Source organism: Perkinsus marinus (assembly GCF_000006405.1).
Source record: "Perkinsus marinus ATCC 50983 genomic scaffold scf_1104296928128, whole genome shotgun sequence".
Classification (NCBI taxonomy): Eukaryota; Perkinsozoa; order Perkinsida; family Perkinsidae; genus Perkinsus; species Perkinsus marinus.
In genome coordinates, this window is record NW_003216943.1 from 4097 (window position 1) to 26105 (window position 22009).

Genomic DNA, 22009 nt, shown 5'->3' on the forward strand with positions numbered 1-22009 from the left:
TGAGAAATTACATTCCCCCCAGGGTTTGATAACATTGGGGAAAATGTTACTAATGTGATGACTTCATTTACTGATTGAAGAATGTGCTCCTAGGCATACGTGGAAAATTCAAAATGAGTTCCCCCCCCGACAACATTATAAGTTCCCAGAGTAAAAAATTCCGAAAAATTTCAGGAAAAGTTCTTGTTGATTCCTGCCGAATTTATATGTATTTTTTCACAATCATTTATGAAACTTCTGATTTCAGATCCGGAAAACAAACATATATTCCACCTTGGGAAATTCTTTTCGCTACTAGTTTTTTCAAAAAAATTTACTTTTTTTCCATTATAGATTCCTCGATGATTTCCTGCTTGCCCGCCCTATACTACAGTATCCTCAATATTTTGTATCCTCATTTTCAACGGTCGGCCCTCTTCCTTCAGCTCTTTAATCGTTTCCTCGTGTTTTTCGACTTTCACATGTGCCTTTCAAAACTACACATTCCAACATTCATCGGAGATTTACTATAATGGCTTTTCACCCTAGTGATGTGAAAAACATATTTCACGACTATAACTATATCAACGCTAATTTCGCCACTTTCACCGAGTCCAATAACAAACACATATTATTCATTTGCGCGAGAGAGCTAACACCCATAAAAGAGTTCTTTGAAAGACTCATTAAGCACGGATGAATCAGCAGTAATTATGAATTCGTTTTAAAGTGAAGTGGTGTGATACTCCATGTAAACAATAAAACGTATATGTTTCCGCGACCGATAAAATAATTGTCCTCCGTGAATTGAATGTGAATTGTGAAATGAGTTTTTCACATCACCGCTGAAACTCCAATATAAATATCGAGGAATACGAAGACGCCGTGAGATTTTACCAATTCGGTTTTTCAACCAACTTTTGGCCGAATTTTTGACCAAATCTTTACCAATTTTTCTACCAGTTTTTGTACCAATTTTCTCCAGATAACCACTAATTTTTACCAACATTTTACCAATTTTTTCAACCAACAGCCCCCCCCCCTCCCCACTACCTTTTTAATTTCCTTTTTTTCATTTTCGATCGCTGTTTTGATTTTCCCCAACTTTTCCAAATTTCTCGCAATTTCTTGGGCCAGCCTTTCCGGTTCTCTCTAAAAAATATTGCAGTTTCACGACCCGTTCCACGTAAAGTGGCGTTATACTCAGTAAAACGCGATGATATTCGCGGTGATATGCAGTAGTCGTGGAATATATTTTTCACTAGTATTTTTCATATCACTAAGGTGAAGCTTCATTAGAATTGCATGCATATCAATTATTATTACTTATCGGAGCTTCACCCGTTTAACGTGAAGTGGCGTAATACTCCATGTGAGTTATACTAAGTATATGTTCAGCACTTGTCCGATAACACAAGTGAAATGTGAAACATATTTTTCGCTGGTTTTTTTCATAGCGCCGATGAAGCTCCAATAATCGTCATCACCACTATGGAGCTCCACCCGTGATATGAAAAAAAACACTAGTGAAAAATATATTTCGCGTAAAACGGGTGAAACCCCAAACACGATTTTCCCTACCCCAATTCTCTCGAATTCTGCCACAGCTTCTTTCAAACCATCCTTTTCTATCTTCACCTTTTCCTTCAATTCTGCCATTTCCTGACGAAGCAGAATAATGCATAAATATTATTCACAACCCGAATGCGTTTTATGTGAAGTGGCGGAATACTCCATATTAAAAACTCCAGTTATGACAACATATTATACTCCATATTTACACGTAGTGAAGTGAATGAGAAACCCTCCAGACAATTTCACGTGTTTTACGCGTTATTCACTCCTCACATGCATTTCCCGAGAAGTGAAACGTCAAACATATTTTTCACTAATTCAGTGTTTCGCGTGATTTGTCTCCTTTTTCATAACGGCTCAAGCATTATTCGCAGTTCAGCCAGTGTTGTGCAAAAAAATTCTAAAATTTTCCGGAATTTTCCGCGAATTTTCGGGAAAAAATACCTGCTCCAGCTCTTTTATTCCAGCCTCAACCGCCGCCTTTCCTTCCCTCGATTTTGACAGTTTATTAGAAGCTTCACTCGAGACTGAAAAAATACAAAAGCCAATTCTTGTATGGAAAATACCGCATTAAAAAACGAATCGGAATTTCCGCAAGAAAATTGCAAAAAAATACATTTTCCCTAAAAATTGCAGAAAAATCTCGACCGTAAAATCGCTCAAAAAATGACATACATGAAATTCCAAAATGTTCATGTTTTATTCCAACCACAACTAAAAAAGAAAATATCATTTTTGCAATTGCTAAAACGATGATGCAGAATTTCCACGCGCCACGAAATTTTTCCCTCTTTTTTCCCAGTCCCCCTATACTAGTACCACTATTCAGCTTTTCCACATGCTGCTGGAGCAGACTCCTTTCATAAGCCTCTTGATCGTCCATATCTTCTTTAACCGAAACGAGGTCGTTGGAGACCTCCAACGCCTGTAACAAAATCTTTACAACTATATCGAACAGAAAAAAATTATGGAGTTTCACCCGTTTCACGTTAATTTTACGTAAAGTGGCATGCCAAGACACCATGTAAAAGCGCGATATAAAGTGAACTGAAAACGTTTCGCGAATTACACAGGACATATCACGTGTGAGGAAATGTTATACACAATTGTCTCCTGTAATTTTGGATTCTTGTGACACTTGTCCCCCTTGCCAGCCTTGCTGTATACTTAATGACTACTATATTAATCATAACGTGTGTTACCCACGTGTTAATAACTCAGTTATAGGATCAAACCACCTAATCCTAACACCACATAAACACGAACATGTCGTTAACTGCTCACATACGTTTACCCCCAGATGGAATGTAAATATGTAACTTACCGTAATACTCCAATTATCACGATAATCTCAATTATAACTCACCACCTAATGTGAATTTTTGTATTTCACCATCTATCCGTAATATTGCAGATACTCTTTTTTGCCGAGTGAATTGTAAAATATGTTTTTCATATCAGTAATCAAGATTTGAATCAACAATCCTAAAACTAAGAACAGTTCATCTATAATGCTATAATGACATTAGAATTTTCTATATACTTTCCCACATTTTTCCAGACTTGTCACTAAAATCGCATCCCAATCACCTGCAACATACAAACCGCCTCCTTCTCAGCAGCCGTTTGAACCTCCGTCGTCAATTCTCTCAAAGCTGATTTCATTTCTTTAATCGCTGCAACATCGTCCGCTTGCCCTATACTCAGTTTTTCAACCTAAAATTCACCAAAAATTCACGTAAAATACAAAATTCACCAGGGATAAAATCACATAACCATAATTTGCACAATTCATAAAAATTACACATAATAATAAATTTTATTCGCCACTGCAGATTCGAATTCCAAAGATGCTAATTTTAACTCCCTTGATCGTCACGGCATTTATCATCAATTTTTCATCCCTAAAATACTACTGTCTCCGGAAATTATCAATCTGCAAGAAATGAAAATTTTGGTATTATTTTCTTGAGAAATTTCTAGAGCTTTTTACACTCAATTTACTGCGAATTCTTCCGACTACCATCGCACATAAAACTCGGCCGCATAAACAATCGCTACCTTGATCATTCCGACCGCATCACATCATCGGTACAAAATAATAAATTTACCAAAATTTTCTTAGAAGCGTAACTAGATTTACCCCTTTTTCAGATATTATTTTCTTTGGATGCATGAGAAAACTTTAAAACTTTTCACACTCAATTTTCTGCGAATTCTTCCAACTACCATCGTGCGTCCAAAGCGGCCACAATATTACCTCGATCATTCCCTGTGTTAATTCAATATTCAACTCCTTCGCTTTCCTCAGCAACTCATTTTCCGAAGCGTAACTACGGGCAGTCATCGAAATCAATATAGAGTAACGCAAAAAATATAATCACTACTGCACCACCCTCGTAGTACCTTTCTGCTACTGCGCGATGCAGTTTGTCATACTCATTTTTATATTTCTCCTTTTCCTCCTCTGTAAGAGATCCTTTTCTACACAAATCCTCCAAAATTTCAACCGCAACAGAAGTGCTCTCAGAATTCGACATCGTTAAAAACAGTCTACAATTTAATTGAAAACTTTAAACGCAAACACAGATTCTCATCCAACACGCATATGAAACCAATCCGAATGTCAACATGCAGATTTGCGGTGAAAATTTATTTTTCCACCACTAAAGAGAAAAACCAAGAAACACTTACGGACTACTAAAATGGCCATCACTACTCGCTCGAGTAGAATCAGTAACAACCGAAAACGCATACCGCGATCCGATGCTTTCCCGAACAGAAACGCTACTCCTTCTGCGATGCAAAGGAGGGGTATCTGATATAAAGCAAATCAGAATAAGAATTTTCAGGAAAAAGAAGAAATTTTTCAGGAAATTCTAGAAGAATTTTCAGGGGAAAAAAGAGGTATCTTATAAAGTAAATCAGAAGAAGAATTTTCAGGAATTTTCAGGAAAAAGAAGAAAATTTTCAGGAAATTTTAGACGAATTTTCAGGGGAGAAAAGAAGGGGTATCTGATATAAAACAAACCAGAAGAAAAAATTTCAGGAATTTTCAGGAAATTTTAAAATAATTTTCAGGGGAAAAACTCACCTTGAAGAGACACAACATCACTGCTTCTGTCCGCCAAAACCATCATCACTCGTAGGGCAATTTGATCGAGCATCTCTCTAACCTCATCACTCACGTATTGGTAAAAGTCCTCAGGAAAATCCAATTGTATCTGGGGGGAGAAATAAAACCATAAAAATGATATTGTTCAAAAAATTGTATATATACAGTGAGTGTCAATTTCATATGTAAATTTGAAAAAAAAATACGCGATATTTTCCGAAAAAAATAATAAAAAATTTCATAAACAACATGAACACTACTACAAGAATTTAGCCCTTCAAGACTGTGATAGCGATTATTATATCTCAATTATAGAAGTTTTACGAATTCGACTAAAACTGTAAAAAAACCACCAAAAATTCCCCGAAATTTTCCCGGAATTTTCATATTATCACCAACACACGTATTACCACCACACCGATAGAAATGGGAAAAAATTTCTGAAATTTTTTTTGAGCCCACCTCAGCTCGCACGAGACTTTCCCCATCCTTCACCCCCTCGTATTGCTGTAAAAACATTTTCTCCGCAAATTCGGGCGGATCGCCGTATTGGAATGCCATTACTCCTAAAGAGGTCAAAATTGACGATATTTTCAGACGAAAAAACGTGGCCTCAGGAAATTATCACGTAGTTGTGCCATTTTACTTCATATAATCGTGCGTGAAATATTCACATTCTCATATTTCTTCTACGATTTTGAATAATATGATCCCACATTAGTAACATCACCTCCACGAAAAAATGCTGAATTTTACATTTAAAATTTTCAATTTCGAATTTCCCTCAGAAAAAAGTTACCAATCAGAAATTACCAGTTTTGGTGAGTCGAAACCATCTCCAATGTGAAAGCGTCGATCCTCGCAAATTCATCAGCGTGAGGAACAGAGGGGTTTCACCAGCAAGTTGGTTCAACTAACACAAAAACAAAATTATTTATACACTTTTCAAATCTGTTGAAATATACGCTCACTTTTCCCAGTTCAAATTCGCGTAAAAGTGTACAGAAACCAACAAAAATTTCCGAAAATTTCGTCAGTTGAGCTCAGGAGTTTACATACGAATTCGCGTAAAAGTGTACAGAAACCAACAAAAATTTCCAAAAATTTCCGAAAATCTCCTCAGTTGAGCTCAGGAGTTTACATACGAATTCAGGTAGAAGTGCAGTACAGAAACCAACAAGAATCTCCCCAAAAAATCCTCGCAGAATTTTCATACTCACACGTAGTTGACCATGTGCATATTTTCTCCCAGACTTACACAATCGATATCAGACCATTGAAGAACTACTTCCATAAGCCTCTCACTCTCCAAACATATCTTGACAAACTCCGCGCAGCCCATGGTTCGAAAACGGACCTCATTTGAATCTTTCTTTTCAACCAGTAAGATACCACCAAGATATAAACACTCCAACTTAGACGATTCGAGTACATTCCGAAGCTGCTCAGGAGTCGCCTCGAACGGTCCGTCGACTAAATCGAGGAGAATCAAATTCTTCATAAAAGGTAAATAGTAGCACTGAGGAGAGCATCCGGTCAACGACAGTGATAAAGTAGTCACAGTAGAGGCGTTGTTGGTGAGCAGTCGGTGAAAGAGGAGAGAGAATTCTCCCTTGTAAGAAATTGTGGTCAGGAAAGTTGCATAAACCAAAACGTCCATAATCTCATCCAAAGGCTCGACAATATACACTGAAGTGAGATTTTTCAACCTGAAACAGTGGCATGATTCGGACCTAATCCGTATCTTACCAACTTCAACCTAAGATACGCCCACTTACCCGTGCTCAGCACTTTTTCTCAACAACTCCATCAACCATCTCTCCAATGGTGACACTACTCTCAACACGCTGAGATGATTCAAGTAAACGTTGAGGGGCTCCAAAGGGACCGTACTAGAGTCTACTTGATAAACCGGCTGAGAAGAATAAACGGGTAAAAAATACACAAATCGGAACGTTTTTACCCAAGCGCCGTTGGAATCGACAAGGCATCTCAAAAGCAACGATGTGGACAGCCCTATGCGATAGGTCTCTCTGAGAAAGTTGAAGCTGCATATTTTGTGTAGTAGCGCGGAGTTGCACAAAACCTGACCTAATCCGTATCTTCCACGCTCAACCTCAAGATACCTTTCCAATCTTCGTATCAGGGAACCTCACAACCCAAATAGCCCTCAGTAGAGCATCTTCTCGTTCGACCAAGCAGCCTTAGCCTTCCGAATCCCCTCCAACTCTTCAATCAAGATATCCACGTCACCCATTTATAGTAATAACAACAATAGGATCACCACGAACCTTACACCCATAATCGATTAGAATGGCGCGCGCTAATAACAGCTACGGACATAATCGATTTTCTCGTTTGAGAGTCAGTGAGAAAGGGTGCCCTACGGGTCGCAATAAAGGTTGAAGTGAATTGAGTAATGATGTCTGATTATTAATATACGCTCCGAAGCCTCTTTAGAGAGCTCATGCGGAATACCTCAACTCCTACTGAACTACTACTCACTCGACGAGACCTTAGTCATGCATCCTTAACACCTCCCACGATTGGCCTATTCGGTTGTTACATCCTCCCCACAGCGATCGGGTCACCGAGTGGATTATTGTTCAGTATTATCGTTAGAGCTCTCTTCAGTAGGAATCCTACTTTTCCCGTGTGGCACAAATTCCTACCTCACATCGACGCTTGTCCATAATTTCACAAACATTGGTTATAAACTTCTACCCGCGCGCTACTTTTCGATTTCCCTTAGATTGGCTGGGAAATGGGTTAAAGAGAAGTGGGGACTGAGGCTTCTGATTCGAATGAGCGATAGAATGAATCAAATCGGTAGTTGACTTGCATCTCAGGGGGACGTATGATCCTCTATAGGGGAGTTGTTATCTTTGACGGTCCTTGAAGCATCCTATACTGCTTTGTTTCCTTCACCTCATACCACCGAGGAGTTGACGGGATCAAACGCGACATTTGGCAGAACTCGGATAACATGTTTTCCTAATCACTATTATGCATAGTGTCACAGCTTTTTATCTTGATAACGGTAGCAACGGACGTGATGGTAGTATCTTCATCAACACCTAAGATGAACAATAATCACAAGTATATCAACAAGTCTCGTAATTATCACATAATGTGACGATGATGAGGGTTATAACAAGTGATTCACATCCCCACATCAATTGGCATGAAACGACGGAATACTAACTGTTCGCAAGCAATAGAGTGCTTCATATTTTCCCACAATTTTAACACAAAAGCATGTAAAACTCACCCCAGTTGCAAGAGGTTCTCATAGAGTACTATATTTGGACAGTACGACATTGATGAGATGCTCATCCTTACTACATAACCTTATAGTGACGCTGCCCGAGGCAGCGAAAAAACATGTTCGCTACTTATCGGTCAGCGATAAGTTTTTCTTGGTCAAGCCTACTTACGTATAACTCCTGTGATGCGAGCGCACTGCGATGACGCTTACCGCCGATATGCTGCTGATAGTCCCACTCACACTGCAGGACGATTCCACAGACATCGCAAGGAAGCATGTTCACATGACGCCTACCATCAACATGCATCATGAACTCCAGTTCGGTGGACTTCACATAAACCTGCTGCTTGAGCATGACAATTGCCCAGAAGATTCTCCTCGGAGAATGGGCCGACTAGGGCGATACGCCATCATGATCAGCCAAGGACAAATCCTGTAACCCTCCCTGGGTACCCTGATCTGGAGACTCCAGACCAAGTTTGCACCCAGAATGGAGTGCGGGGGAGAAGGGTCCCACTTGGCCCGATTTCTGACACCTAAATGCCGCAACTTGGAGATGGAAGTAACCTTGTAAATGGTGTCGGCGGCAATAGCTCCACCTAGGTGGTGACCTGATCACTGTCTTGAAGTCCTTCCATGATGGTACTCGATGTGTAGCTGCTACACTGTAGCATCAGCTCGGCCTAGGCTTCACACCGAGTCAAGGTGATGCGAGAGACATCTTTCGCGAGATCTCCTTCAGCAAAACTAATACCGCTCGAATGACCCTGAGCAAGTCCTTCGCTCTCTTTACGGCGTTTGAGCCGGGTTATAGAGCAATGGCGGGATTGGAAGTACGATGCCAGAATATACTGAATAGCTCCAACACACTGAGTTGAAGTTTTTCCCATGCATTCGGAACAGCCAACACTCAGATAGTCACGCTTCCAAACGGCCGCAGTAAATAACGTTGCTGAGACCAATATAGAGCCTCTGTGGCTCATCGGAAATCACTAGCAATCCTCAACGGTCCGATCAAACTTGCTACAGATTCAATTTTCGATTCCGTTTGTACTCACCAGAGCACCACACGTCACACTACTCCGAAGTAACTCACGAATAATTCAATTTTGCATCTCTTTCTATTGCAGTAATCATCTGTATCATTGCACCACGGTCAGTTCCGCGATGACGTAGCCAAGCCTGAAGGTCGGAAAACGTCTGATGAGACTAGTCTTCATCCATACCTTACTTCCAGTGGTGGGGTATATGCTCGCTCTCCTCAGCTAAGATCAGAGGTTTCCTCATTTACTATGGAAGTTAACATACGAACTCGAGCAAGCAATAATTTCCCAGACTTTCCTCGGAACTTTTATATTGTAACAAACGCACGTAGTAACCCATGTACTTTTCCACACTATTCACACAGATAGAGAAACATGCGAGCCGAACTACTTCATGGCGATTCTTTCCTTCACTAATTCTGCGTATCAGTTCAACGAGCGGTAATCGGCTTAGTCGTCGTCTCAATACAATTGTCGGTTTTACTTTTCTAATCTACCTAGCTCACAGAGACGGAATTATGTAGATCAACAACCTGCTCGGAATCGACGATACTCAACAATTACTCCAATGATAGAATATATGTTGAGTTTCCTCAGCCGGAGCTCACGAGTTTCTTAACTGCACTATGGAAATTTACACACAACTATGGGCATGAAACGCATGAAATTTAGCAATAATTTCCCGATAACACAGTTAGTTGACCATATTCATATTTTCCAACACTGAACTCAATACTCCTCATCACAAGCCAGAACTGCGAGCCTAACGCGTCGAAAAGACGCGTCATAAAACTGCTCTTTTGCGTACAGTTTTCACCATACCAAAAAGTACTAACAAAATATTCACTGATCATTTTCCCACCTCAATTTGCATCTTCTCCCTCCACCTCGACGCCCTCGTTCTTCCTTCGCGACGATCCACAACTTCAACAGGTCGAGTATAATAACTAACAGCGTTGATACCCTCTCCAGCTTGGCCCTTCCACGCGTATCTTCCTCCAGCCTTCTCACACAACCTACAGGTCTTGAAGTGCCTTGGCCAATAACGGTTGAGACATTGTCGGCAGTAGTGAATGTCGTGAACACGATGGAGATGACCCTGGCGACTCTTCTCTTCACGCCCTCGGAGTTTACGTACATATTTATCACTTCGAGCGTCTTGTATACCGAAAGAGTCCTCAGCAATACTCCTACAAGAATCTGATATTCTTTCGCTGCCAGCTTTGGTACTTGTAGTAGAAGTCGACCTCTTGCGCACCTTACCAAGGGAAGGGGCGGCTTGGGTGAAAGCAACGCTCAAGGACACCATAGGGGCTCCCATAAGAGCTCCTCTGTAGGTCTCAGTAGAGGCATAAAGCAGCTGCCACTCGCTGACAGGTATCGGAGAAATATCCTCTAGGATGTTAAAGTCGCCCTCGTCGAAGTCGCTAACCTCACCAAGATCCCCGCCGGCTGTGCTCGAGGCGTTGGACATGTTCAAGATGAAGATTTGAATCGAATCTCGCACTGCAAAGAAACGTTGAGGAAATGCAAGACTTCAAGATTTGCGCATGCGTGCTCATCTGAAGTGAATTATGAACATACTCCAATGGCCAACTTCTGAGTGTAGTTGTTTTAGCAAATTTTCGATCGGTATACTTTTCGCACATCCACTGTTTTTACGGAAAATTCATTTCCCGTAAATTTCTCGATTATCAAAAAATTTCTATTTTGGTTTTAAGCTTTTTATCGTGAAAATTCCCTTCCCTACGAGAAAGTCCGAAAAATGTATTTTCCCAGGAATTAATGCAGTGGAAATCATGAAAAAAAAGTAGAATTTTCATGATGTGGAACAAATTCCAATAATTTTCCCGCAAATTCTAAAGTTTTTTCCCGAAAAGTATTTATCGGCAGAATAATTTCAACCTAATTCGCCGGCAGCCAACAGCAACCGCTCGATTTCAGTTTTCCATAACGTATCTTTTTCTCCGTCGGATCCTATGGTGAATCTCAGATTCTTCAGAGTGCGCGGAGGTATGAAAAAAATTCCGAATTTTCCGGAAAAAAATTTTCCAATTAAAATGGGCACTAATCGGACCTCATTCGTATCTTTCATTCACCAACCTCCATAATATCCTATAGGATACTACTTCATCCTTTTCAATGGCAACTCCGAAGATAAGAGGATCGACAGACGCCGAGTTGGAGTTCCTCAGATTACTAGTCGCTGGTAGTAATTATAGAAATATATTTTCGCTTTCCTCAGCTATTGAACTTATAAAATACAATTCTAAATATTATAATGCTACAGAGCGAAAAGGAATAGGGAATAGGGAATAGGAATAGCGTAGGAATAATGCTACAGAGGAATAATTATAACTACTACCAGAAAACAGTGTTGTAGGAATATGTGTTCGCTTTCCTCAGCTACTGAGCTTATAAAATACAATTATAAATATTGTAACGTTACAACTCATCAAAGGGAATTCATTTTCAGCTACTACCAGAAAACTGTGTTGGAGTAGGAATATATATTCGCTTTCCTCAGCTACTGAGCTCAGGAGTTTACATACGAATTCGAGTAGTAGAAGTGCAGTAGAGAAACCAACGAGAATTTTCTTTCAGAATTTTCATAGTGTCAGTTGAACACATGCATAGTTGACGTACGAATTGCATTGAAACCAACGAGAATTTAAACCAACGAAAATTCTCACAATTTTTTCATATTTTCTCCAACACGCGTAGAGTGTGAACCAAACATTTTTGCATATCTATTTTCTCGAGATGGCTTCACTTCGAAATATCAATTATAGACTACGAAACGTTTTTAGAGCAATCGATTGACATTGAAGTTTCACCCTAGTGATATGAAAAACACTATTGAAAAATACAGTGCATGCCAATTTGATATGCAAATGTGTGGTGTTAATTTCCGAGATTAATGAGAATCAATGTGAAACTATATCGCATATACAATGTTACAATGGCTATGAACATGTGTTGTGATGAGAGTACCCGTTTGGAACTGTTCACTATAATTTGTCCTCCAAAGTAACACACATTTGCATATCAAATTCACATGTACTGTATATTTCACGACTACTGCATATTATCGCGAATATCGCGTTTTTCACTTCACGTAAAACGGGTCGTGAAACTCCATTGTTATTCAAAATTGAAAATATTACTTTTCCACGATTCGGTTCACACTTCGAATGATCATATGCGTTTACGTTTCCTATGGTAGATAAAACTGGTCGGACATCTCTCGTCCACTCAAAGGCTCGCGATGCGATCTTGAGAAGAGCAAATACGGTACCAAAACTCATACCATTTATCAATCAACGAACGGCGACTTTAACGGAGGTGGGTGGTATGGCACAGGTTCGATCCCCGGTGAGGGCATTTTTACCAGATTTCCCACGCGGCTCACTTGGCTGCATTTCTTCGATCTGCATCTAAAGCGACGGACCCTGGAGGAAAGGCAACTACGGCGTAGGTTTTCCGCAAATTTTGCGAAAAAATTTTTTTTTCGCGAAGATATTTGGACGTATTGCTGATGTCGCAAGAAACCCCAGGAGTCTTGGAAGCATTTGATACTACTGGAGCTGGTCTCGATGCGTTGTTATACGTACCTAATCCGTATCTTACCAGCTCAACCTAAAGATATGCTTAGATACTTTCCCTGGCTGATACCATGCCCGGCTCAGCAACTTCTCGCGCGCTGTTATCACTTCAACTTTTGCTGAATTTACGGCTGAAAAAATCAAACTCATTGAATGTCGCCGACCAAGAACGAGTTACCGCAGTTTTGGAAGATCTTCGCACAGTAAAGAAAGTTGCGGAAAATCCGGATGTAATATTAGAAAAAATTTTGGTGAAAAATATTTGAGTTTTTTCCCATGGGGTCATGAACGTATTTGAATTTTCGAAAAATCGTAAAAAAATTTTAGGTGTATTTTTTGCCAATTTTTTTGTAATAAAAAAGAGGAATCTTTTCTTACGAATCCTGACAAAAAATTTCACTTTTTTTCGCATGAGAGATAACCAGGTTGCCTCGCGTAAGATGAAATGCACGTATTTGAAATTTCCGAAAAAATTGTGAAAAACATCAACTTTTTTGTGACATTTCCGAGCAAAAGAAATATTTTCTCCTGAAACCTGTCAAAAAATGAGAAAAAAATCACGAAAAAATAAGGCGGAAAATTACGGGAAATTTAGTTTTTTTCCTCGCGTAAGATTCAAATCAGGTCGAATCGGAGTCGGAAGCCTGCCGGAAGATTCTCGCGAGGTTTTCTGCTACTCCGACCGGCTCGGTAGTGGACTTGAGGTCGCCTCCTGCAGCAAATGATGTTAATGAAGCTCATCGGGTGTTTGATACTCCAACGGGGACGCCGCCGCCTCCACCGCCGCGAACCCCACCAGCTAGAATAGGCACAGGTTCGTTTCTCTGGAGAGAGAAAATTCTGGAAAAAAATGATTTTTTTAGGAAAAATTTGGAGAAAATAGGTTTTTTTTTGGAATTAATAAAATTTAGGAAAAAATAGAAAATTTTCTGAATTGAAAGAATGATTGTATTAATTTTCTAAAGGTTTTTTATAATTTAAATTTTCTATCAGCAACTCGAAAATTTTGAAAATGAAAATTTTCTATTAGCAACTCGAAAATTTTGAAAATGAAAATTTTGTAACGGTAACTCGCAAGTTTTGAAAATGATATTTTTCTGTCAGGAACTCCTCCGATGCCCTCCAGTTGGAGTTCATCAGCTTGGTCCAGTCGGCCTCCGAGTATTCAACCGCCGCCTCCTCCTCCTCCACCTCCTCCTGCTAGTGGGGAAGCCGATGATCCTCTACCGAGACCACGGCAGAGGTCGTTAAGTCGTCATAAGGATGAAGTTGAAAGTGAAAAACTTGATAGAACAGATTCCAACGCGACGAGCGAAAACGCGAGGAAAAGGTGGGAAATATGCACAAGTTTTGGTGAGAATGAGAAAATTCTGGGAAAATTTTGGGAAATTTTTTATTAATTTCTGCGCAATTTTACCCGAATTCGTATGTAAATTGTTTTTGAGTAAGCTTTTGATTTCAGCTGAGGCGAACAAACATATTTCAACTAGGCTGAGGACTTTTCCCGAAAAAATAATAGAAATTTTTTCCGCCCGGTTTTTCAACTTTTTCAGAAAAAAATAGAAATTACCATTGATCAGGTCGTATTCGACCGACACGAGTGGTACTTCGGACGCCTCACCAGTGAAAAAGATGAGGAGTGTGCGAGAATATCGGTCGCAGAAAAGGGGTGGAAACGATAGACAGTCGTTGTTAAGGAGCCTTCACCACACGCAGGAGTATCGAAAATTCGACAAGTTCCTTAAGGATGAAGTTTATCGCCTCACGCAGGTGCATATACGAAAGTACGTTGGGTTGTTTTTTTTCCGGAAAAAAGGCGGGTAATTCTTTTCCTTGAATTTTTTGGGGTTTTTTTTTGCGAAATCGCATGTTTTTGAGGCTGTCGAGATTCCCGTTTTACCGTCCAGATCGAATCCAGAGATGTGCGATCACGACGAGGACGAAGCCCCCGAGTGGCGACGAGTGGCTAAGGCGATATCGCAGACTCTCATGGAAAAGGAGCTCAGGTGAGTTCAGAGAGGGAATTAGCATTGAGAAATTACATTCCCCCCCAGGGTTGGATAACAATGGGGAGAATGTTACTAATGTTATGACTTCATTTACTGATTGAAGAATGTGTTCCTAGCCATACTTGCAAAATTCAAAATGAGTATCACCCGGCAACATTTATGGACCTACGGCGTTTCGGTGGACAGCCCAACTTCTTATCAGGTTGGACTCAGTTGTTCGTTTTAATCTATCGAGTGACGGGTTGAAGGACTCGGCAATGAAGAGAATCCAAGGCTATTGTAGCAGTTATTTAAACCGTAAATTTCCTCTACGGTGATGATCGTATCAGAGACCGCGTTGCTTTATCCGTGATATTATTATAGTATTTCTACTATCACCCTTTTTCTCGAGTTGTACGCAAGAAAACAAAACCATGTGTCAAACGGTCACATGTGTATGCGTGCATCTGAGCAGTCTTATTGCGACTGATGTTCACCTAATACGGCAAATGCGGGAAAATGGGAGAAATGGGAAAATAGCAGGAGAATGGCGGAACAGGAGCCGAGTTCGCTACATAATGAGAAAGGGAAGGAGTTCAGGGGTCCAACGCCGCCTACTTCGCACCACCAGAAAAGTAGGTTCCCTCATGCCACGAAGTCAGGCACTGATCTTGCGCACCTCTCGCATAGCCACATCATCGTATTTGTTGTTGCGTATTGTGGACAAAATATATAAGTTTTTTTCCTTCATTAGTGGGACAAGTTACTTGATCATATATGAAGTTCACTTCGGTTCGGAAACTTATTAGTTATAATCAACTCGAGTTACCTCTTTGCCCAGTCTATTCTGATTGTCGGTAAGTTGGGCCGTTTCGTAGGTCAGATTTCATGTAGGCCGTTTTTCCTTCTCCTCGGCGGAGCTCTGCCTAGGTTGTTCCTGATAGAAACTTCTTGCAATGGCGTTGATATACTCAAGTAGCTCGCCTCACGAGAACGTCAACGACCGAGCGCGCTGAATCGACACGGCCGATGACTGATCGATCAGGTGGGCCGCCCACCGTGGAGGAGCGTGGATGCGTGAACGCAGATATTCTGAGGAAAAGTCTGGAAAACTCCCATCAAGAAACTTTTGCTAGGAAGGTCGGGAAACAAGGGGGTCGCTCAACTAACCGTTTTATGGCCACCTTATACAAAGTTCCATTTTAGCGGGAGTCCCGCTGCGGGACTCAGCTCCGCGCCGAGAGCTGCAGGTCAGCTGACAGTGTCAGCCTGACTGTCAGGCTGTGTCAGGCCCTGATACCATGTCGGCTCGGACGCATGCCGAATCGCGCGAAAAGCGAGAGCCTTCTTTTGAAGATAGCCGTCGAATCGACGGCGTCAAGATACTGACGTGTTGGACCTGAAATCCTGAAATCGGGTTTTTTTTGAGGAAGCCTAATGCAATGGTGATGCCGAGGTCGAGTGAATGAATGGTTACATACGCGAAGTGACCACAAGTCCCGAAAAGGGTGTCTTTTCATAACTTAATTTCTTCTGAGAAAGGTAATAAGGATAAGTTATCCTCATTAATAAGATACTCGTAGACTACGAGTATGGGAAGATCAGCATGGCTGCATGGGAAAGGCTCTTTCCGAAAGGGGTTGCTCAACAGTTTCGCAGACGTTCTCATGGGTGCTTCTCTATCATTGTCGGATAAGGACGTGATTTAGGGATGCTTATTGGAAGCCTACATCCTCTTCAAGCACGAAGTCCCCCATAGTATGGTATATGATAAACTACTTTTTGCTTGCGCTGGCGGAACAGACACTCAACTATGGGAGTGGCTGCACAGTCGCCCGAATAACGCTTTGTATACCTCAAGAACAATCAGTACTCAATATCTTGAATCTCCCGGACGGGTAGTGCCGAAAATTATGCTCAGAGAATGGCGCATTTGGCATCCTCGCTGATGAATACACGGGTTTATGTTGTGTGACCCAACTCGCTGTGCATCTGCGAGTGATTGATGGTAGTGGTGGTATAAGAGAGTCATTTATCACGTTGGTGCCTTTGGAGTCGGCATCCGCTAGGACCATTGCAGATGCCATAATTGAGTGTCTGGTTGAGCTCGATCTTAATGTCAAGGACCATATGGTACCCCAGACCTTCGATGGTGCCTCTGCTTTCCAAGGTTCAATAGCTGGGGCCAGGAAATTGATCAATGATCACTTCCATACCGAATGCCCAGTTCTCCACTGTAGATCTCATTCACTACAGTTGGCCTGTTCGTTTGCTGCTGAAGAATCAGGATTGGTCAGTCGACTTCTTAGCTTGGTTACTACTATCTACACATTCCATGGATGGTCACCCAAGCGATATCGGCACCTTCGAGCAGCCGCTGAGCAGATAGATATGAGAGCTAAGAAGTTGATCAATCCTAGTACTACTCGCTGGCTGAGTTTTGATGGCTCTGTGAGTGCGGTTTTATCCGATTTAGAGGCCCTCATTGAAAGCACTTATGAGCTTGGAGAAGATGATGGCGCTGGCCATCATATTTTTCTGCATCTGACTGCTGCTGGAACTCTCAAGAGCCTCTTCCTCTTGGACAATGTACTTGGTGAGCTGAGCAGCCTTTGTAGGGGGTTACAGCGAGAGGATCTCTCTTTGCTCCATTCCGTGGGAATTATTCAGCAGTCGTTGGAACGCCTCGGCAATATCCCGGATCTCGAGCAGCTCGTGAATGAAAAAAATGCTGCTATAGAGGCTCTCGGTCATGAGGTTTCCGAGAATCTCCCAACTAAGACCAATAGGAGGCAGAATCGAGATGTGAGAGGGCTTGTTGGAGAGATCATGGAATATATCCTATCGCTGAGAGAGACCATGAAAAAGAGACTATTAGATGATATTGATCCTGTTATATTTTTGTACCGAGCTTTCAGTCTCGATAAGTCTCTCCGGGATCCTGATTTCGACTTCACAGAAATTGGCCAGTTCGTGGGTATGTCAGCTAAGGAGGTGAACAATTTGGGCCATCGATGGCGCGCACAGTGCGCGGCGCACTGGCCAGAGACCCTGACTTTGATCCATTCTCGATGGTATTAGGTGATATTGAAGTCGCTCTTCATCGTAACTATAAGGTCATGTTTTCTACGGTTTGGAAGCCATGCAGACGGGTCTTAGCAATCGGTGGGGGTACGGCTGGCGCCGAGCGTACATTCAGTAGAGTTGGCAGGATTCTCTCCTTGAAGAGGTCCAATCTTACCCAACAACACCTCAATTATTTTATGGTCAGCAGTGCCAATGGACCCGATATACAACATCCTAAGCAAACATCACGTGAAGAGTGTGCTGGGCAACTGACGGGCCTGATCGTTTCTGCTTTCGAGGACTTCTGTCGGTGTCCATGCCGACTTCTTACTGTGACATCTGATGTGTGAAGTCTTTCACTAGAGATAGGCCCCAGACAACTTCTAGTGAGAAGTTATTGGTAGTAAGTTGATTAGCTGGCATTTATGCTCGTCATTGAGGGAATTCATTGCTGATAGCCAAAATATTCTTAGAATAATGAGTTTGATTCTCAATTTCATATCGTTGAGTTAAAGTTCTATACGATGTGTACTACATATATCATAGGCATATCATATAGGGATATCATATGTCGCATATATCATGCGACATATATATGGCACCCTCCTAGCCCAGGGGTGGTTATCACATACCTAGGGGGCTCCATGCTGGGGATGGCCGTGAGAATTTGGGAGGGGAAACCACCCCTGTAGAGGGGTCTAGAAACATCTTTGATTGTAGGGTGTTTCAGCACCCTACAATTCCAACAGTGATAACAATTATCACAACAATATAAGATCATCTTGGCATCGGTCAATTCTGCCTGAAATGCGCTAAAAACGGCATTTTTCACGTAAATTTTCGAAGTTTTCGTGAATTTTCGGAAAGCATGAAAATTTGAAAATTTTCGTGAAATATGAGAATGGAAATCGGTGAAAAATTGTGAAAACCGAAAACCCTACCACTGAGATGGTACTCTGAGAGCGGATAGGACTCCTACTATAGGAGCATGTTCCTCAGGAACAATGAATTTCTACAAAGAACTCCACCGTGCCTGTCTGCATTGTACTTTCTATCCTACGTGATGTTGTCATCATCTGTATGATACCAATGGTGTCCTCCTCGTTACGAGGACCTCGTACATGCATGCTTGTGCCGCGGACAAGAGCTATCTCTCTGGCGAACTCAGTTAGTAGTGCAAAAGAGTCTGATGAATAATTCACCTATGAATTTCATCATGAATTCTGATATTGTGTGAGTACTGATCCAGCTAGAATTCATTCCTATGCTGGTGCCTTTCTTATATCAGCCTAGCTCACAGCCACCGCTAGGCCAAGATGGACGCTGAGTAGCACAACTAGGCCTTCCCGGAGAAGGGGCGGAGCTCGGCATCCGGGTTCGATTCCCATGCCTGGCGTTTTTCTGCAAAAATATGTTTTTTGCACGGAAATCTACATGGTCCGGGCGGAACCCTAATTTCGTATTTTTCCTAGTATCCCCAGAGCGAGAGCTATCGAGTGGTGTATAGCATGTGATCATAACCTCTCTAGATCGAGCTGGATAATTTGTTCGCACGCACGCACGCACGCACGCACAAAGTGTTAGTAAAGTGAGAGAATACGCTCCGCTCGCTTCGCTCGCTCCGCAATTTTTGTGGTTTCCGTCAATGGCATGTGATGGTCAACCTGGTTGACTCAACCCGTATCGGTCTGAGATGCACCTGTTGATGTCCGGTGCCTCCTGTCGTTCCCTAAGGGAACTTACCTTGTGTCAACACGACCCGACATTAGCTGGGGAGATGTGACCCAAACGTACACTGAGACCTTGAGCCGAGATGGTTACGGACTTAGGAGCTAGTAACGCTCAATGCTCAAGATCAATAGTACGGAATGTATCCTATCCTCACACTTGTACGCAAGCACAAGGAGAAAGTCTGTACGCATGTACGAAAAGATGAGGCTCTCTGCCGCACAGACTGGTCGAGCATCAATAGCACCCCTTAATCGCGAAATGGCGTTAAACGCGGTAGAAAAATCGCGGACACCGCGAACTGGTGATCGACTTCATTACACCCGATGTAATACGTAGCGAAAAAACGTTATTGAAGGCCGCCTTCTGGAGACCTACTACATTTATGACGGTACTTGACATCGTCTAGTATTATGATACGTGTTGAGCGTACGAGTCTCTTGCGTCCTCGACAAACGAGCCACATACGTACGTCAGTGACGTAACGTCACGACCAATGGTGGAAATGGAAGCGTCTAAGACACAACCTCTTTCGAGACAGGTTCTTGAATATGACCGTGTCGGTCACCTACCTTCTGAACACGACATGCTTACGTAAGAAATCCTATACTTACTCTCCTCACATATGCTTGACAATTAAGGATATTGGAACTATGTGAGCTAAGCCAACGCCGTGAAGTTGGTCTCAAGTTGAGACTCTCAACCAACCTCATGAATCGTTCGATGGCTGAATGCATATAAGTGAGATAAAAGAACACAGGTGAGCTACCCTGTGCTAGGGGAAATCCGTAGTAAATGAGCAGGGGGCATTGTCATGGATCGTAGACCATGCACCGATCAAAGAACAATGAGGGAATCGAATGCATAGAACCTATGTCCAATACCAAGATACAGTTCCGGACTTCATGTCCAGGACATGCGATCTATTCTGTGACCCTGAGTAATTGACACTCACCCTGTGGTGAAAAAATAACGATCAGACACCAGTCAATTCATGGCTGGAGTCCCCGCAAGGACCATATCGTTTATGCCACAATCCCCTTGGGCTATTTTGAAGGTGCCGTGAACACCCCATCCTTCATTCCAGGAGTTCATGACCAGCCAGTAATCAACGCCCTGCTTGGTACCCCAGCCGATGATCTCAACACCGTGTTCACCCATGAGGGTGCCGCTCGTGTGCTTGTAGACGCCTGACTCGTATGACAGGAAGTCGTCATACATAGAGAATGCAGCCGATGTCTGATTGGACATATATACTGCTCAACTGGAAGAAAACTGGTCATACTGGGCCATTGGTCATGATCTCTTTCTTGATATTGTCTGTCCCCTTGAGCTGATAGGGTGAGAAATGTGCGGTGAAGTGACGATCTCTTGAGACGATGAATTATGATGTATTACTATCAATCACAACTCACTTGTCCAGCGGAGTTCCGTAATTTTTATTGGGACAGCGGTCCAAGCACGGAGGGGTGTCGTAATTTTTCTAATGGATAGGAGCCTCAGGACCACGCTAGTGTCGCTACCCTGAGGGTAGTAATCTCACCTCCGGACATGGCTGGTATTTGGAATCTTGCTGATGGTGACCACATTTTGGGAAGTTGTACGGCCAACAACCATCGGCTGCGCTCATGCTCCCTTCTGGAACGAAATCTCCACCTGAATGTGGGTAACCGCTCAGAAAATCACTAAGTGGTAAGTTACCACTGGTAACGGTTGACCTACCGGTGGCGATACCGTACACGTTGAGGAAGGACCAAGCTGCGTCGGGTCTGCCTTTGGTACAGCCGTCACAACTGACATCAACTTCAGGTTTGGAAATCAAACTTTAGGTGGCCGAGGAAGTCTGGACGGGTCTCACTTGCAAGAGTGCGCTGAGTTACAGCACGCGAGCATCTCGCCAGCAGAGAGTAGTTGGTTGAACTTCCCCCCCCGATTTGATGCAAAGACGGGCATTGAATGCCTCAACTGGCGCAATCGCCCAGCAGCTTCCACAAGCCGACTGATCCCTGCAAAGAAGGAACATGTTAGCATCGCCACGGCAACTCTCTAGCGCTAACGGATGTCAGCTACCAGACATGGCCGATGACGTCCTTGCACTCCTTGAACGCATCGCGGGCATCGAAGCTATTCGGAATGTCAGCAAGCTCCCCTGGTGGATAGACCTTCTCCTCGAGCCCCTCAGCCTCCTCAAGGAGTGTTCCGCAAAGCTTCTTGGCATCACCGAGAGAATGACCTTGAAGTTGGTCGTCAACAAATTCATTCATACAGCTCTCGATGAGGCCCTGACCAGCCTACCGTAGAATCTCTCTTGGTCAGTGGACGCCGTCCATAGATTCTGTTCGGAGTTGATCTCGTCCACGAGACTTTGCATGATGGCTGGCCTTGTGTCCTCATACAGCTCTGCCAGCTGGTTGGGGGACAACGGCACATTCTTGGCTTGTAGCTCTTCCTCGAATCGACTGAAATGCTGAAACTCCTCTTCAGGAGTGTACACTAAGTCTGAAGTTCAATTCGTAGAGCGGACGCCAGTTGAGTTTGACCTCACTCTTCTGAGTCTTTAGATTGTCGAAGATACTCCTTGAACCTCCATCAAGTAGAGGTGATGCTACAGGGAGCAGCCACGTAATGATGGCGCAAAGCAT

At 42.5% G+C, this 22009-nt stretch overlaps 6 protein-coding genes across 6 annotated transcripts in view; 2 read left to right on the forward strand and 4 right to left on the reverse strand.

Annotated features, from left to right (window-relative positions):
- Pmar_PMAR010009 (M protein, serotype 49 precursor, putative) overlaps positions 1 to 6011 on the reverse strand; it is a gene marked incomplete at both ends in the record, with an annotated part of 6542 nt that extends 531 nt beyond the window's left edge. The window contains 12 exons of the mRNA XM_002788406.1: positions 372 to 467; positions 1033 to 1131; positions 1561 to 1641; positions 1999 to 2081; positions 2374 to 2479; positions 3145 to 3270; positions 3815 to 3887; positions 3961 to 4021; positions 4649 to 4778; positions 5132 to 5235; positions 5483 to 5582; positions 5958 to 6011. Coding sequence (XP_002788452.1) covers positions 372 to 467; positions 1033 to 1131; positions 1561 to 1641; positions 1999 to 2081; positions 2374 to 2479; positions 3145 to 3270; positions 3815 to 3887; positions 3961 to 4021; positions 4649 to 4778; positions 5132 to 5235; positions 5483 to 5582; positions 5958 to 6011 — 1113 coding nt within the window. The remainder of the gene's footprint in view (positions 1 to 371; positions 468 to 1032; positions 1132 to 1560; positions 1642 to 1998; positions 2082 to 2373; positions 2480 to 3144; positions 3271 to 3814; positions 3888 to 3960; positions 4022 to 4648; positions 4779 to 5131; positions 5236 to 5482; positions 5583 to 5957) is intronic.
- Positions 6012 to 7663: 1652 nt separating this feature from the next.
- Pmar_PMAR010010 (hypothetical protein) lies at positions 7664 to 8292 on the reverse strand (the record flags this gene model as incomplete). Its single annotated transcript, XM_002788407.1, has 2 exons — positions 7664 to 7746; positions 8148 to 8292. 2 exons carry the CDS (start codon positions 8290 to 8292, stop codon positions 7664 to 7666), a joined length of 228 nt encoding a protein of 75 aa, XP_002788453.1.
- Positions 8293 to 9830: 1538 nt separating this feature from the next.
- Positions 9831 to 10454, reverse strand: Pmar_PMAR010011 (hypothetical protein; the record flags this gene model as incomplete). The annotated part of the gene is made up of 1 exon (XM_002788408.1): positions 9831 to 10454. One exon carries the CDS (start codon positions 10452 to 10454, stop codon positions 9831 to 9833), a length of 624 nt encoding a protein of 207 aa, XP_002788454.1.
- A 2284-nt stretch (positions 10455 to 12738) lies between these two features.
- On the forward strand, positions 12739 to 14595 carry Pmar_PMAR010012 (hypothetical protein; the record flags this gene model as incomplete). The annotated part of the gene is made up of 3 exons (XM_002788409.1): positions 12739 to 12788; positions 13690 to 13746; positions 14493 to 14595. The coding sequence occupies 3 exons, from the start codon at positions 12739 to 12741 to the stop codon at positions 14593 to 14595; spliced, it is 210 nt and encodes a 69-aa protein (XP_002788455.1).
- A 2108-nt stretch (positions 14596 to 16703) lies between these two features.
- Positions 16704 to 17654, forward strand: Pmar_PMAR010013 (hypothetical protein; the record flags this gene model as incomplete). Its single annotated transcript, XM_002788410.1, has 1 exon — positions 16704 to 17654. One exon carries the CDS (start codon positions 16704 to 16706, stop codon positions 17652 to 17654), a length of 951 nt encoding a protein of 316 aa, XP_002788456.1.
- A 2228-nt stretch (positions 17655 to 19882) lies between these two features.
- Positions 19883 to 22009, reverse strand: Pmar_PMAR010014 (cysteine protease, putative; the record flags this gene model as incomplete). Its single annotated transcript, XM_002788411.1, has 11 exons — positions 19883 to 19942; positions 19982 to 20094; position 20323; positions 20385 to 20606; positions 20653 to 20737; positions 20783 to 20850; positions 20911 to 21005; positions 21090 to 21160; positions 21438 to 21600; positions 21663 to 21866; positions 21913 to 22009. 11 exons carry the CDS (start codon positions 22007 to 22009, stop codon positions 19883 to 19885), a joined length of 1179 nt encoding a protein of 392 aa, XP_002788457.1.